The following is a 14,431-nucleotide window of genomic DNA, read 5'->3' as shown; positions in this document are numbered from 1 at the left end:
AAATTAGGGGCGCCTGGGTGGCGCAGTCGGTTAAGCGTCCGACTTCAGCCAGGTCACGATCTTGCGGTCCGTGAGTTCGAGCCCCGCGTTGGGCTCTGGGCTGATGGCTCAGAGCCTGGAGCCTGTTTCCGATTCTGTGTCTCCCTCTCTCTCTGCCCCTCCCCCGTTCATGCTCTGTTTCTCTCTGTCCCAAAAATAAATAAAAACGTAGAAAAAAAAGAAAATACAAATTAAAGCCATGATAGGATACTACTACACCATACACACCTATTTTAAATGACTGTAAATATCTAAACCATACCAAGTGTTGGCAAGCACAGGAAACTACTTAAACTCCCATTTACTGATGGTGGGAATGGAAAATAGTCAACCAGTTTGGAAGTTTCTTAAAATGTTACATATATATCTACCCTAGACTCAGCTATTCAACTCCTAGGTATTTACCTAAGAGGAATGAACCTACCTAAATGTCCAGTAATAGGTGAATGGGTAAACAAATAATGGTTTGTTCATGCAATGGACCCCTTGGCAATAAAAAGGAATAGAGTATTGATGCACTCAACAAAGTGATGGTTCTCAAAATAGTTATGTTGGCCTAAAGAAGCCATTCAAAAAGGAACGAAACACGCTTTATATAAAAGTCTAAAATTCTAGAACATGCAAACTCGTCTACAGTGACAGAAAGCGTATCAGTGATTGCCTGGAAGTTGCGGGGCGGGGGGGGGGGGGCGGTGGCAGGGAGAAGTGGGAGACAGGGATTATAAAGGAGCATGTGAAAACTTTGGGGGGGCACAATATGTTAATTATCTTGATTGTGGTGATGGGAGTTATGGGTATATTCATACACCAAAACTTATCCAATTGTAAACTTCATACATGTTCAATTCACTCTACGTCGCTTATTACCCCAGTAAAACTGTGCCTCTGTTATCTCAACACAAGAGCTACCTCCTGGCTTTTGTGCTGAGAATCAGATGAGTGGAAACCCTTAAAACAGCTGCTGACCCTTTAGTGGTAAGTTCTCACGAAGCATCGTTTCTTGCGGTTGTAACAGACACAATGGCTCAGAAGAGAGTTACAAGAAAGCTATTTATTTCCTGTAAGCAGGAAATGTTACCTCCTACGTGGGGTAGGAAAACAGTACAGGAATCAAATGCCTTGCAATTAAAAGTAAATTTTGTTACTTAGTTTTCCTGGATATTTAAAAAAATTCTAATAAAAGAAATGTTTACCTTAAAAAATGCAAGTAGTCAAAAAATCCACTTGATAGCCAAACCAATTTTAATTGCAGGTGTTGACTACTGATGCTTGCATGATAATTTTCTAAATTCTCTAAAATTCTTATTTTGTGATGGTTTAGATCTTTTGGAGAATCCTGGGCGAGTTCCCAGGTGTGTGTGTGAGAAAGAACCAAGCGTCCTTCTGCTGGAGACGATATTACTGTTTCACATTAATAATTGAGAACTTACATTTCCTAAGCCGAGCTCCGTAAACCAAATTTCTGCAACCCCAAAGAAAACTTCCCGCGGACTAATACGGTTTTCGCATAGGGACTTTGGCGGGATGAATGACGTTCTCTAATTGGTTGAAGTTTTCACCCGCTACGCCCCCTGGTGCTGCGGGCATTGGCTGCCGCAAGGGGCTGCTCACTCAGGATTGGCTAAGGCTGGCTTTCCACGCTCCCTACTCTCTCGCGATTGGCTGAAACTCGCTTTCCGCGTCTCATGATGCTCCCTTGGGTTGGGCTAAGTCAGTGACATTCTTCCCGCCTTCACCCGGCTGCCCTCCTGTTTCCTTCCTCTTTGTGCTCACGATGCAGCCCCTGGGGGTGTGTGGGGTGGGGTGGATGCTTTTCTTCTGGTTCTGAATTTCTGCCCTTTATAGGGTCCTCAGGACTCCCCTGGGAAGGGCCCCTCACAATTACCGAACCTTTGGGCCGAGACCCAGCTTATTCCATGAATGTGGAGAAGCAGCTTCATCAGGATGGAGGGAGAGAGGGGTCCCTGGGAGTGATCCCAGTGGATTTCCTCCTGGAGTGCCCGCATTTTCCTCTCCTCCTTGAAGATGAGAGAGGGCGAGGGATGCAAATGCAACTGTCTCTAACAGTTTCTGTTCTCATGGCTTAGGTGGAAGAGGAGGGAAGAAAGAAGACGTCACCACTGATGGGCTGTTTCCTTGCCTGACTCAGTTGGTGTGTCCATTCTGGATGGCTGCCTTTCCTCATGGCCTCTTGGATGGCTCTCCCATAAGGTTTGGTGGCAGCACGGGGGAACAAATACTTTTGTGAGTGGTGTTAATCTGGCCTTATGGTTAAGAGCTAAGTCTGAGAAAATGGTTGTGGTTCAGATCTCAACTCCAACATGTACTGATTTTATGACCTCTACAGGTGACTTAACCTCGAAAAATTTCAGTTTTTCCACATGTAGAGGGCTGCATAGCTACGTGGTAGGGTTGCTGTTGAGTTACAGGTGGGGAGAGCTTGGTACAATGTCTTAGACTTTGATTCGGTGACAAATGACTGTCCCTAGATTCTGCATAGCGGCACATGACAGGCGTCCATTTCTGTTCTTCATAAGACCTGTGATGTGTGTGGGGATCGGGGAACAGCAGACACCAGGCAGACCGGTCAGGAGGCTCTGCCTTTTTGAACCTGTGCCATCTGGAACACATAGCTGACAGGTTGCTGCAGAACCTGGATGGAGAGAGTGCGAAGTATCACGGGGTCTGCGTTAGTTCAGGCTGTTGTAACAAATTACTGTAGACTGGATGGCTTAAACATCAAACGTTTATTTCCCACAGTTCTGGAGGCTGGAAGCCTGACATGTGCCAGCACGCTTGGATTCTGGTGAGAGCCCTCTTTTGGGTTGCACACTGACTTCTGCTATTGTCACAACTAGCTCTCTGATCTCTTCTTTTAAATTTTTTTTAACGTTTATTTATTTTTGAGACAGAGAGAGACAGAGGATGAACGGGGGAGGGTCAGAGAGAGGGAGACACAGAACCTGAAACAGGCTCCAGGCTCTGAGCTGTCAGCACAGAGCCCGACACGGGGCTCGAACTCACGGACCGCGAGATCATGACCTGAGCCGAAGTCGGCCGCTCAACCCACTGAGCCACCCAGGCGCCCCTCTGATCTCTTCTTATAAGGGCACCAATCCCATTTATGAGGGCTCCGCCCTCACAACCTAATTACCTCTCAAAGGCCCCACCTCCAAATGCCATCATCGGGGATTGGGTTTTCAACATGTGAATTTGGGAGGAACACACACATAACATAATAAAGTTATTATTTTCTTACTCTTTGGTTTGTCTATAACCTGCCTTATTTCAAAGAAACTGGGGTGCCCCCCCACCACCACGGTGCATGTAACTACACTCACACAAGATGACAGTATACATTCAGATGGATTCCTTAGAAACACCTAAAAGCTACCAATGCCTAGAACAGCACCCTGTGCATGTACCCTGATCACTGGCTTATTGGGTGAGAGCTCTGCCAGCCACTGCTGAATCAACTCCTTTGGTCCTTACAAGCCTCTGGTAAGAATGATCATCCCCATTTTACAGATGAGGAAAGTGAGGCACAGAGAGCCACCCTAAGGTCTCAAGGTCTGGTAGGCTGGAGAATCGTGGTTTGGGCCCAGGCACTGAGATTTTGTAGACCTAGCTCCATCCCTCTGCATAACTGCTTCTCAGACACACTCTTAGAACACATTCGTGCAAATACACACAACCATGTTTTTATCTGCAGTCATAGTCCCACCAACACGATGTCATATAGCCAACTCTATTCCTAAACAGCAAGGTGGTGTCTTTCTTTTATCTCATGGTGTTAGGAAATTGCAGATCCCAGATTTCCAAGAGTTTGGGGACTTATGCACAGCTGGAATGGTCAAATCATTGGCTTGTGAAATCTCATAGCTGGAAACTCACTGCATGACCCATCCCATTGCTCTTTATGGGTGGAAGCACTGAAGTCTGGGCATTTGAAGGATCTCGGTCAAAGTTATCCACAGCTAGGACCAGGCTGTCCCTGCTTGACGTCATCTTTGCAAATGTGAGCTGACCCCCTTTTTGGGCAGGACTACTGTGCAGTGCTGCCTCGTGCCTTACAATCCCACAGATAAGTAATTATCTTTTCCTTGTGGGGGGAGAAAAATGTAGAGAAATGTGAAGTCATATATACTAAGTGGATCTTAGGTCCACTCCTCCAGAGACATCACTGTTATCAATTAATTGTGCAGACATCCTGACCTTCCCTATGACTTTATATACAAATATAGAGGACACATAGTACTGTCATATTCCTATAGGTCTTTTAATCGTGCAGATTTGAGGTAATGGTAATCAAGTACTAATAATCTCATAGTAAGCCCAAATTTTAAAATAATACAGATTTGTTAAATTGTAAATTGAACGTTTACAGGAATTGTAGAATGGTAAAGCTGACATGCTTTGCCAGCATTTCAGGGTAGTGTCCCTTAAATTAATATTCAGATGTTAATTCCATTCTTAGACTCCTGTGAATGAACCATGTCCAGAATGTCTACACTGTTCTATACTGTTTGTGGGTTCCTCTTTGTTTATTTAAAAAAACACAGGGGTAGGGGCGCCTGGGTGGCGCAGTCGGTTAAGCGTCCGACTTCAGCCAGGTCACGATCTCGCGGTCCGTGAGTTCGAGCCCCGGGTCGGGCTCTGGCCTGATGGCTCAGAGCCTGGAGCCTGTTTCCGATTCTGTGTCTCCCTCTCTCTCTGCCCCTCCCCCATTCATGCTCTGTCTCTCTCTGTCCCAAAAATAAATAAATGTTGAAAAAAAAAAAAATTAAAAAAAAAAAAAAACACAGGGGCACCTGGGTGGCTCAGTTGGTTAAGCAGCTGACTTTGGCCCAGGTGATGGTCTCCTGGTTTGTGAGTTCAAGCCCTACATCGGGCTCTCTGCTGTCAGCACAGAGCCTGCTTCAGATCCTCTGTCCTTCTCGCTCTCTCTGCCCCTCCCCTGCACTATCTTGCTCTGTCTCAAAAGTAAATAAACATTTAAAAAAAACCCACATATTTGTTTATATTCTTTACAGCACATAGGCACATAAAAAAAAGGACCCTATCTTCTATCTTGGAATCTGTCTATCCATGTATCTATCAGAGAGAGAATGTACGTGCACAGGGGAGAGGGGCAGAGGGGTAGAGGGAGAGAGAGAGAATCTCAAGCAGGCTTCACACTCAGCGCAGATCCCACGACCCTGGGATCCTGACCTGAGCTGAAATCAAAAGTTGAACACTCAACCCACTGAGCCACCCAGGCGCCCTGTATCTTCAACTATATTTTGATTCCAAAATGGATCACGAACATTGTTACACGTGAGTTATTTACCTTACATTATAGTTTTGAATGGCTACCACCTTCCCCAATGTATTTTTCATATTCATTGATTAGACACTTAAATTGTCTAAATTTATATTGCTTCCATTATTTTTCTAGTGCAACTAAATTGAACAAGATTCATATATATACATCATTGGAGGTTATTTCATTATTATCCAATTGCTTGGCTGGGCAATTGATTGCAAGGACTAATTTCGTTAAGATTTTCATCTGTATTCCCGAATCTCTCCCTTGTTTGGCGGCTTTGAGGCCCCTCACCTCCTGGCAGGAGAGGTCGCGGAGCTGGGGTTGGGGGGGGAAACATGGGGAACTGGGGGTGACGTGGGGGCAGAATGGGAGTGGGGCGATGTGGGGGAAGGGAAGGATGGGGTGGGAGTTGGGTGACGTGGGGGAGGGGCAGAGCGGGAGTCAGGGTGACGTAGGAGCGGGGTGGGGAAGGAGTCCAGGTGTTGGGGGCGGGGAAAAGGGCGGGCCCGCGCAGGCCACGCCCCCCACGTGGGCGGAGTGTCCCGGGCGGTGCGCGTGGCCGGGCCGGCGTCGTGCTTAGTGCGCAGGCGCGCGTTTCTCCTCAGCGGAGCGTGCCGGCTGTCCCGGGCCCTACTCGGGTGCGGCGGCGCGAAGGCGGGCGGTGGGTCCGGGAGGTCCGGACCGTGGTCCGCGCGGACGGCCTGAGGCTGCGGCGTGGGGCGTGGGGAGGGAGGCTTCGGGTTCGCTCGGGGCCCGCTCAGGCCGCCCCTCCTCCCCCGCCACCCCGGCGGGGGCCGAGTCGACACCGAATGGGGGCGCCTCTGGAGGGCCCCGAACGAACGCGCAGGAAGTGCGGCGTTTTTGGGGGAAGCCGCGCTCGCCGCGGGGTCTCCGTCCTCGTAGGCGCCGAGGCGGCTCGACCGCTTCTCGGAGGTAGGACGGGGACCGGGTGTCGCGCGCTGCCCGCCGTGCACCCGTCGGACCCAAATGTATTGTGGTCACACACACACACGCGCGCGCGCCCCGCGGCGGTGTGCATCCCAGGGCTCCTTTCGTGTCTCCCTGGGTCCGTGGAATATGGGTCCCCGGGGAGCCGCGGGGGTCCTGCCCGCCGGGGGCCGAGGGTGCTCCCCAAATCTGCGCTGTCCGGGGGCTGAGGGCGCTTCGCGGCGGCCCGCCTGCCTTTGTCCTCAACCCCTTGCTTTGCGCTCCCTGACAGGCGCTGTGTGTTCTCGGGGAGGCGGGTCCGGGGCCCCTGGTGAAGGTGCCAGCCAGCGGGTGTCTGTCCCCTAGGCTCTCCTGGAACAAAGCAGCTTCACGGAGGCAGGAAGGACCGGGCCGCAGGCGCAGGAATCCCGCCGGGAAGAACGCATCAGAGCCCGTCGGAGCCTCAGAAGAGAAAGACGGAAGAAACGCGGAAAAGAAGCAAAGGGGGGCAGGGCTCCGGGGATTTCACCGCATTCAGATGCTGTGAGTCACTTTGCCGGCAGCTGGGGCCAGGTGGTGGCGAGGGACAGACCGTGGGGAGAAGTGTCGCCTGGTTGGCGGGACGCTAGGAGTTCTACAGCCGGGCAGCTTTTCTTTTCAACCGCACCCCAAACGCTCTCTTGCTTCCCTTCGTTCTCCACCGATTCTTTCCAGAAGCTGGGCAGCTTTCACCGCGTCGGGCCTGTGGAGGTGCGCTCTCGTGTCCCGATCTTACAGGCTCAAGAGTAGTATTTCAGGGAAGGTTTGCCAGGCTTTTTCCTTTCTTTCTATTTTTGTCTCATCTGGCAGAAGTGGGGGAAAGATCCCGACAGAGGAAACGGCTTATTTAGGATTAACAAGAGGCGAATAGAAGCCAGAGTCCCTGACTCCAAGCTTGGTGCTGTCCTCACAGTCCCATCAAAGCAAGTTTACTCCTAAAAGATCCTTTTGAGAAGCATCAGTCCAATTAGAAGAAACACGTTTTTAGAAGACCTGCATTCAAGGCACCTGTGCCTTTTTCTAAAGCTTTGAGGATTCTCCTACCCAGGGGGTGAACGTTATGTAGTAAATCAGATACACAAAACAATCTTTAGGATTTGTTCTCCCCTGCAACGTCAGGTTTAATGAAGACCTTGTATTTCATTTTTTTGACGTGCCAGAATTTGCTTAATAATAGTTCCGTTTTTAACGTTTCTGTGTTGGGGGGGCGGCGTAGTTAAAGCAGTAGGAAACATTGCAGGAGTCACAGAGGGACGGATGTCACCGTCCTTCTCTTCTCCACCATCAGAGGTTACCCAGCCTGTGTGCAGAAGTTTGTACAAGAATCCAGATGCTGCAGGGCCAGCCAGCTCTCACTAGCCTGTTCCTCTGTCCTCTTACAGGTACGCCTTCCCAGGTTTTGATGCTCTTCCGAGTACAGCGGAAAATGAACAAATCCCAGGTGAGTTATTTTCTTTTCTCTATTCTTGATTTCTTTTTCCGGCAGGTTTTGTGGTTTTTGTAAATGTGTTCACACGTTATTGTAGAAGAGTGGAAAAAGAGGAAAAGTACTTCAGGGCCAATGAAGAATGAGTGGGTGGCATCTGTCTAGCAGGCAGCGAGCAGTTGGCTGCAGGTCACGGGACCGACCCTACGGTCATCAAAGGTGACCCACACGTTTATCTTTGAGCTTCCTGATCTATGCAGGATTTTCAGTGACCACAAAGGAGACCAGGCAGTTTTTTCCTGGGACAGAGAGACTTAGTGACTCTGGAGTCTGGAAAAAATGTCTTTGAAGTTCTTCAGGTAGTGAAGAACCTTGCATTGAGCCCCTGGTTGCCTGTAATCATTTCTCATTGGAAGTGGAGGTCAGAACTCAGGTTTTATCAGGGACTACAGTGGTGTCGGAGTCTGGAGAGCTGTCCGAACGTCCGCTCTGATCTGGGGACAAAACCCGAAGGCTGTCTGGAGGAATGAAAGAAACGGACGACTGGTTCTTTTTTAACTTGTTAAATTGCACAGTTGGACAGCAGATTGTTCAAACTCACAGTCTTTGGCAAATGCTTGTGCACTATCCGTTCACGTTTCTTTTATTTTGGTAAAGTGTATATAACAAAATTCGCCATTTTAACCATTTAACCATAAGCATACAGTTCAGTGACATTAATTACACTCACAGTGTTGTGCAGCCATCACCATGATTTTCAAAACTTTTTCATCTCCCCAGACAGATCTCTGTAATCCTTAAGCAGTAACCCCCGATCTCCCCCCACCCCCCAGCTAGTGGTACCCAAAACTGCTTTCTGTTTCTATGAATTTCCCTATTCTAGATATTTTATTTAAGTGCAATCACACAGTCTTTATTCCTTTGTGTCTGGCTTCTTTCACTTAAAATGTTTTCAGGGTTCATGCATGCTATAGCCTATATCAGAATTTCCTTTTTAAAAAAATTTTTTTAATGTTTATTTTTGAGGGAGAGACAGAGCATGAGTGGGGGAGGGAGTTGCAGAGAGAGAGGGAGACACAGAATCCGAAGCAGGCTCCAGGTTCTGAGCTGTCAGCACAGAGCTGGCCATGGGGCTCGAACTCATGAACCGTGCCAGATCATGACCTGAGCTGAAGTCGAACACTTAACCGACTGAGCCACCCAGGTGCCCCATACTCTGCTCTTACTTGGTAACCATCCTACCTGGGAACCCAGCAGGGCCATCCGGGAGAACTAGGGTGTCCTTTCCCTTCCCTGAATGCTGTCTCGGATCATACAAGGTGGAGTTTTGTTGTTGCTTTAAGGATTTGGTTTTTGTTAGAGCAGCGTTAGGTTTCCACCAAAATTGAGTGGAAGGTACAGAGATTTCTCATGTACTCCTACCCCCCACCCCCCAGCCTTCCCCATTATCCACATCCCCCCCCTCCCAGAGAGGTGCATTTGTTGTAATTGATGAACCTACATTAATACATCATAATCATCCAAAGTCCATAGATTACCTTAGGGTTCACTCTTGGTGTTCACACTGTGGGTTTTTGACAAATGTGTAACATGTATACCCAATTACGATATCATACAGCGTACCGTTGACCCTTGAGCGACTTGGGGATTAGGTGCACCAATACCTCGTTCAGTCAGAGATTTACACATAGCTTTTAGCTCTCTCCCCCCACAAACTCAACTATTAATAGACTGGAAGCTTTACTAGTAACATAAACAGTCGATTAACACATATTTTTATGTTACCTGTATTGTATACTATATTCTTACAATATAAATAAGCTAGAGAAAAAGAAACTGTCATTAAAAACTCATAAGGAAGAGAAAACATATTTGTAGTACTGAATTTATTGAAAAACATCAGGGGCACCTGGGTGGCTCACTCAGTTAAGCATCCGACTGTTGATTTTGGCTGAGGTCATGATCTCCCGCTTCAAGAGGTTGAGCCCTGCATTGGGCTCTGCACTGACAGCATGAAGCCTGCTTGGGATTCTCTCTCTCTGTATCTCTCTCTGTCCCTCCCCAACTCATGTTCTCTCTCTCAAAGTAAATAAAAATTTAAAGAAAAAAGAATCTGAGTATAAGTAGACCCATGCAGTTTAAACCTATGTTCTGCATTTTCACTGTGCTTAGAAATCCTCTGTGCTATTCATCCCTCCCTTCTCCCTCCCCCTGGCAACCACTGATATTTTCATTGTCCTCATAGTTTTGCCTTTTCCAGAATGTCATATAGTTGGGATTGTACAGTATGTAGCCTTTTCAGACAGGCTTTTTTTCATTTAGTGGTATGCATTTAAGATTCCTGAAGGGGCACCTGGGTGGCTCAGTCAGTTAAGCGTCTGACTTAAGCTCAGATCATGATCTCACAGTCTGTGGGTTCGAGCCCCACGTAGGGCTCTGTGCGGACAGCTCAGAGCCTAGAGCCTGCTTTGGATTCTGTGTCTCCCTCTCTCTCTGCCTCTGCCTCTGCCCTGCTCACACCTTGTCTTTCTCTCTCGAAAATAAATAAATAAACATTAAAAAAAAAAAAAGATTCCTGTCTGTCTTTTCATAGCTTGATAGCTCATTTCATTTCAGCTCTGAATAATACCCTGCTGTCTGGATGGGCCACAGTGTAGTTATCCATCACCCACTGAAAGACATCTGGGTTGCTTCCAAGTATTGGCAGTAGTGAACAAAGCTGGAATAAATGTCCACGTGCAGGTTTTTGTGTGGACACCAGTTTTAACTGCATGGAGTGAATATCAAGGAGTGTGATTGCTGGATCATATGGTAAGAGTATGTTTAGTTTCATAAGAAACCCATCAAACTTGTCCACGCTAGCTATACCATTTTGCGTTCCCACCAGAACTGAATGAAAATTCCTGTTGTTTTCCATCCTGACCAGCATGTGGTGTTATCAATGTTCTGGATCTGGGTCATACTAATAGGTGTGTGGTGGTATTTTAATTTTCATTTCTCTAATGATATATGGAGCACCTTTAAAAATTTTTTTTTAATATTTATTTATTTTTGAGAGACAGAGTGAGACAAAGTGAGACTGGGGGAGGGGCAGAGAGAGAGGGAGACACAGGACTGGAAACGGGCTCCAGGCTCTGAGCTGTTAGCACAGAGCCTGACGCGGGGCTTGAACCCACAGACTGTGAGATCATGACCTGAGCCGAAGTCAGACGCTCAACGAAGTCAGAGGCTCAACCGACTGAGCCACCCAGGCGCCCCAGGAGCACCTTTTTATATGCTTATTTGCTATCTGTGTGTCTTTGGTGAGGTGTCCCTGAAGGTCTCAGGTTGTTTGTTTTCTTAGTGTGGAGTTTTTATTTTTTAGGTTTATTTATTTTATTTTAATAATCTCTACACCTGATGTGGGGCTTGAACTCATGACCCTAAGATTAAGAGTCACACGCTCTTCTGAGTGAGCCAGCCAGGTGCCCTGCTTATTGTTAAGTTTTAAGAGTTCTTCGTATATTTTGGGTAACAGTCCCTTACCAGATATTTTTATTGCAAATATTTTCTTTCAGTCTGTGGCTTGTCTTCTTACTCTCTTGACAATGTCTTTCACAGAGTGGAAGTTTTAATTTTAATGAAGTCTGGTTCATCAGTTCTTTGTTTTGTGGATTATGCCTTTGAAGTTGTATATAAAAAGTCATCTCCAAACCCAAAGTCTAGATTTTCTTCTGTTTTGTCTTCTAGGAGTCGTATGGCTTTGTATTTTACATTTAGGTCTGTGACCCATTCTGAGTTAATTTTGGGGAAAGATGTAAGATCTGAATGTAGATTAATTTTTTGGCACGTGGATTTCCAATTATTGCAGGGCTATTTGTTGAAAAGACTGTCTTTGCTCCTTTGTCAAAGATCAGCTGACTGTATTTATGGAGGTCTATTTCTGGGATCTCTGTTTTGTTCCATTGATTCTTTCACCAGTAGCAGGTGCCTTGATTACTACAGCTTTATATAAGACTTGGGGTGAGGTAGTATTGGTCTTCCAACTTTGTTCCTTGCTTTCAATATTATATTGGCCACTGTAGGTTTTTGCCTTTATGTGTAAACTTTAGAGTCTGTTGATATCCACAAAATAACTTGCTGGGATTTTGATTAGGAGGATTAGGATTGATTAGGATTGAAGCTATAGATGAAGTTGGGAAGAACTGATATCTTGACAACATTGAGTCCTCCTGTCCACAAACATGGGCTAACTCTCTACTTATTTAGTTTTGTATTTGTTTCATCAGAGATTTATGATTTTCCTCATACATATTTTGTATATATTTTGTTAGATTTATACCCAAGTACCATTTAAAAAAATTTTTTTTTAAGTTTATTTTTTTTTATAAGAGAGAGAGACAGGGGGCGCCTGGGTGGCGCAGTCGGTTAAGCGTCCGACTTCAACCAGGTCACGATCTCACGGTCCGTGAGTTTGAGCCCCGCGTCGGGCTCTGGGCTGATGGCTCAGAGCCTGGAGCCTGTTTCTGATTCTGTGTCTCCCTCTCTCTCTGCCCCTCGCCCGTTCATGCTCTGTCTCTCTCTGTCCCAAAAATAAATAAACGTTGAAAAAAAAAATTAAAAAAAAAAAAAAAAAAAAAAAAAAAAAGAGAGAGAGACAGAACATGAGCAGGTGAGGGGCAGAGAGAGAGAGGGAGACACAGAATTGGAAGCAGGCTCCAGGCTCTGAGCTGTCAGCACAGAGCCTGACATGGGGCTCAAACCCACGAACTGTGAGATCATGACCTGAGCCGAAGTCGGACCCTTAACCGACTGAGCCACCCAGGTGCCCCCCAAGTATCATTTTTTTCTCGGTGAAAATGTACATGAAATTATGTTTTTAATTTCAAATTCCACTTATTCATTGCCGTTATAAGGGAGAACAGTTGACTGCTGTATATTAACCTTGTATTCTGCAAACTTGCTATAATCACTTAATAGCTTCAGGACTTTTTTTGTTAATTCTTTTGAATTTTCTACATAGATGAACATGTCATCTGTGAACAAAGACACCTTATTTCTTCCTTCCCAATCAGTTCCCAAGCTTCTAGTTCCTCACCATCAAGTATGATGTTAGCTGTAGGTTTTGGTAGGTATTCTTTATCAAGTTGAGGACCTTTCTCTGTATTCCTAGTTTATTGAGAGTTTTTATCATTTTTCAGATGCTTTGTCTGCATCTATGGATGTGGTCATGTGATTTTTCTTCTTTAGCCTGTTGATGAAATGGGTTTATCTTAATTGATTTTATTTTATTATTTTTTTTTTTTAATTTTTTTTTCAACCTTTATTTATTTTGGGGACAGAGAGAGACAGAGCATGAACGGGGGAGGGGCAGAGAGAGAGGGAGACACAGAATCGGAAACAGGCTCCAGGCTCTGAGCCATCAGCCCAGAGCCCGACGCGGGGCTCGAACTCACGGACCGCGAGATCGTGACCTGGCTGAAGTCGGACGCTTAACCGACTGCGCCACCCAGGCGCCCCTATCTTAATTGATTTTAAATATTTAACCAGCCTTGTGTATCTGGGAAAAATACTACTTGGTTGTGATATATAACTCTTTTTATACATTGTTGGACTTGTTTTGCTAATATTTTATTGAGGATTTTGCTTCTACGTTGATGAGAGATATTGGCGTGTAGTTTTCTTGGAATGTCTGTCTTATTTTAATATTAGGGTATTGATGGCCACATAGAATGAAATAGGAACTATTCCACTCTGTTTCTTTTTTCTTTTTTAGAGAGAGAGAAAGAGTGCACATGCATGATGAACCAGGGAGGTGTAGAGGGAGAGGGAGAGAGAGAATCTTAAGCAGACTTCCCCAACTAGCATGGCGCCTGATGCCGGACTCAATCTCACGACCTGAGACCACGACCTGAGCCGCAATCAAGAGTCAGACACTTAACTGACTGAGCCACCCAGGCGCCCTCTCTGTTTCTATCTTGTAAAGGAGATTGTAGAGAAGTAGTATAATTTCTTCCTTAAGTGTTTGGTGGAATTCACCAGTAAACGCATCTAAGCTTGGTGCTTTCTGTTTTGGGAGATTATTAATTATTGACTCAATTTCTTTGACAGATATAGACTTATTTAGATTGGTGTATTTCTTCTTGTGTGTTTGGCAGATTGTGTCTTTGAATAACTTCATGCAGTTATCAAATTTGTGGACAGAGTTATTCATTGTATTCCTCTATTATTAGTTTAACATCCCTAGGATCTTTTAATATCCCTAGGATATCACTATATCCTCTCTTTGATTTCACATCTTAGTACTTTGTGTCCTCTCTTTTTTTCATAGAAAGCCTAGATAGAGGTTTATTGATTTTTTTTTTTTTCTTGGATCTTTTCAAAGAATCAGCTTTGGGTTTCATTGACTTTTTTTTTCCTATTGATTTCAATTTTTCAATTTCTTTTGAAATTTCCATTTGATTTCTACTCTAATTTTTATTATTTCTTTTTCTTCTATTCACTTTTGGTTTGTGGATCTTTTTCCAGTTTCCTAAGGTGGAATCTTAGGTGATTGATTTTAGATCTTTCTTCTTTTCTAACTATGCACTAAATGCTATACATTTTGCTGTATTGCTCTGGCTGCATTGCACAAATATTTGATAAATTGTGTTTTATTTTTCATTTAGTACAAACTATTTTAAATTTCTTTTGAGATTTCTTCTTTCACCCGT

At 45.5% G+C, this 14,431-nt stretch overlaps 1 protein-coding gene and 1 long non-coding RNA gene across 3 annotated transcripts in view; both read left to right on the top strand.

Annotated features, from left to right (window-relative positions):
- Positions 1 to 1,719: 1,719 nt before the first annotated feature.
- Positions 1,720 to 3,408, top strand: LOC147572888 (uncharacterized). The gene is made up of 3 exons (XR_015245515.1): positions 1,720 to 1,828; positions 2,127 to 2,250; positions 2,800 to 3,408. It is a non-coding gene; the product is annotated as an uncharacterized LOC147572888 (long non-coding RNA).
- A 2,623-nt stretch (positions 3,409 to 6,031) lies between these two features.
- LOC147572887 (uncharacterized) overlaps positions 6,032 to 14,431 on the top strand; it is a 30,059-nt gene continuing 21,659 nt past the window's right edge. The window contains exons 1-3 of one of the 2 annotated variants that reach the window (XM_086692244.1): positions 6,032 to 6,280; positions 6,641 to 6,817; positions 7,696 to 7,754. In XM_086692244.1, the coding sequence (XP_086548370.1) occupies positions 6,157 to 6,280; positions 6,641 to 6,817; positions 7,696 to 7,754 (360 nt within the window). In that variant the 5' untranslated portion in view covers positions 6,032 to 6,156. The remainder of the gene's footprint in view (positions 6,281 to 6,640; positions 6,818 to 7,695; positions 7,755 to 14,431) is intronic. The other variant, XM_086692243.1, reaches the window with a different exon arrangement.

The sequence above is a fragment of the Puma concolor genome, chromosome E3, assembly GCF_028749965.1.
Source record: "Puma concolor isolate L17-30 chromosome E3, mPumCon1.1.hap2, whole genome shotgun sequence".
In the NCBI taxonomy this organism is placed as follows: domain Eukaryota; kingdom Metazoa; phylum Chordata; class Mammalia; order Carnivora; family Felidae; genus Puma; species Puma concolor.
Note: the sequence above shows the minus strand (reverse complement) of the source record. Positions and strands in the feature narration are given on the sequence as shown.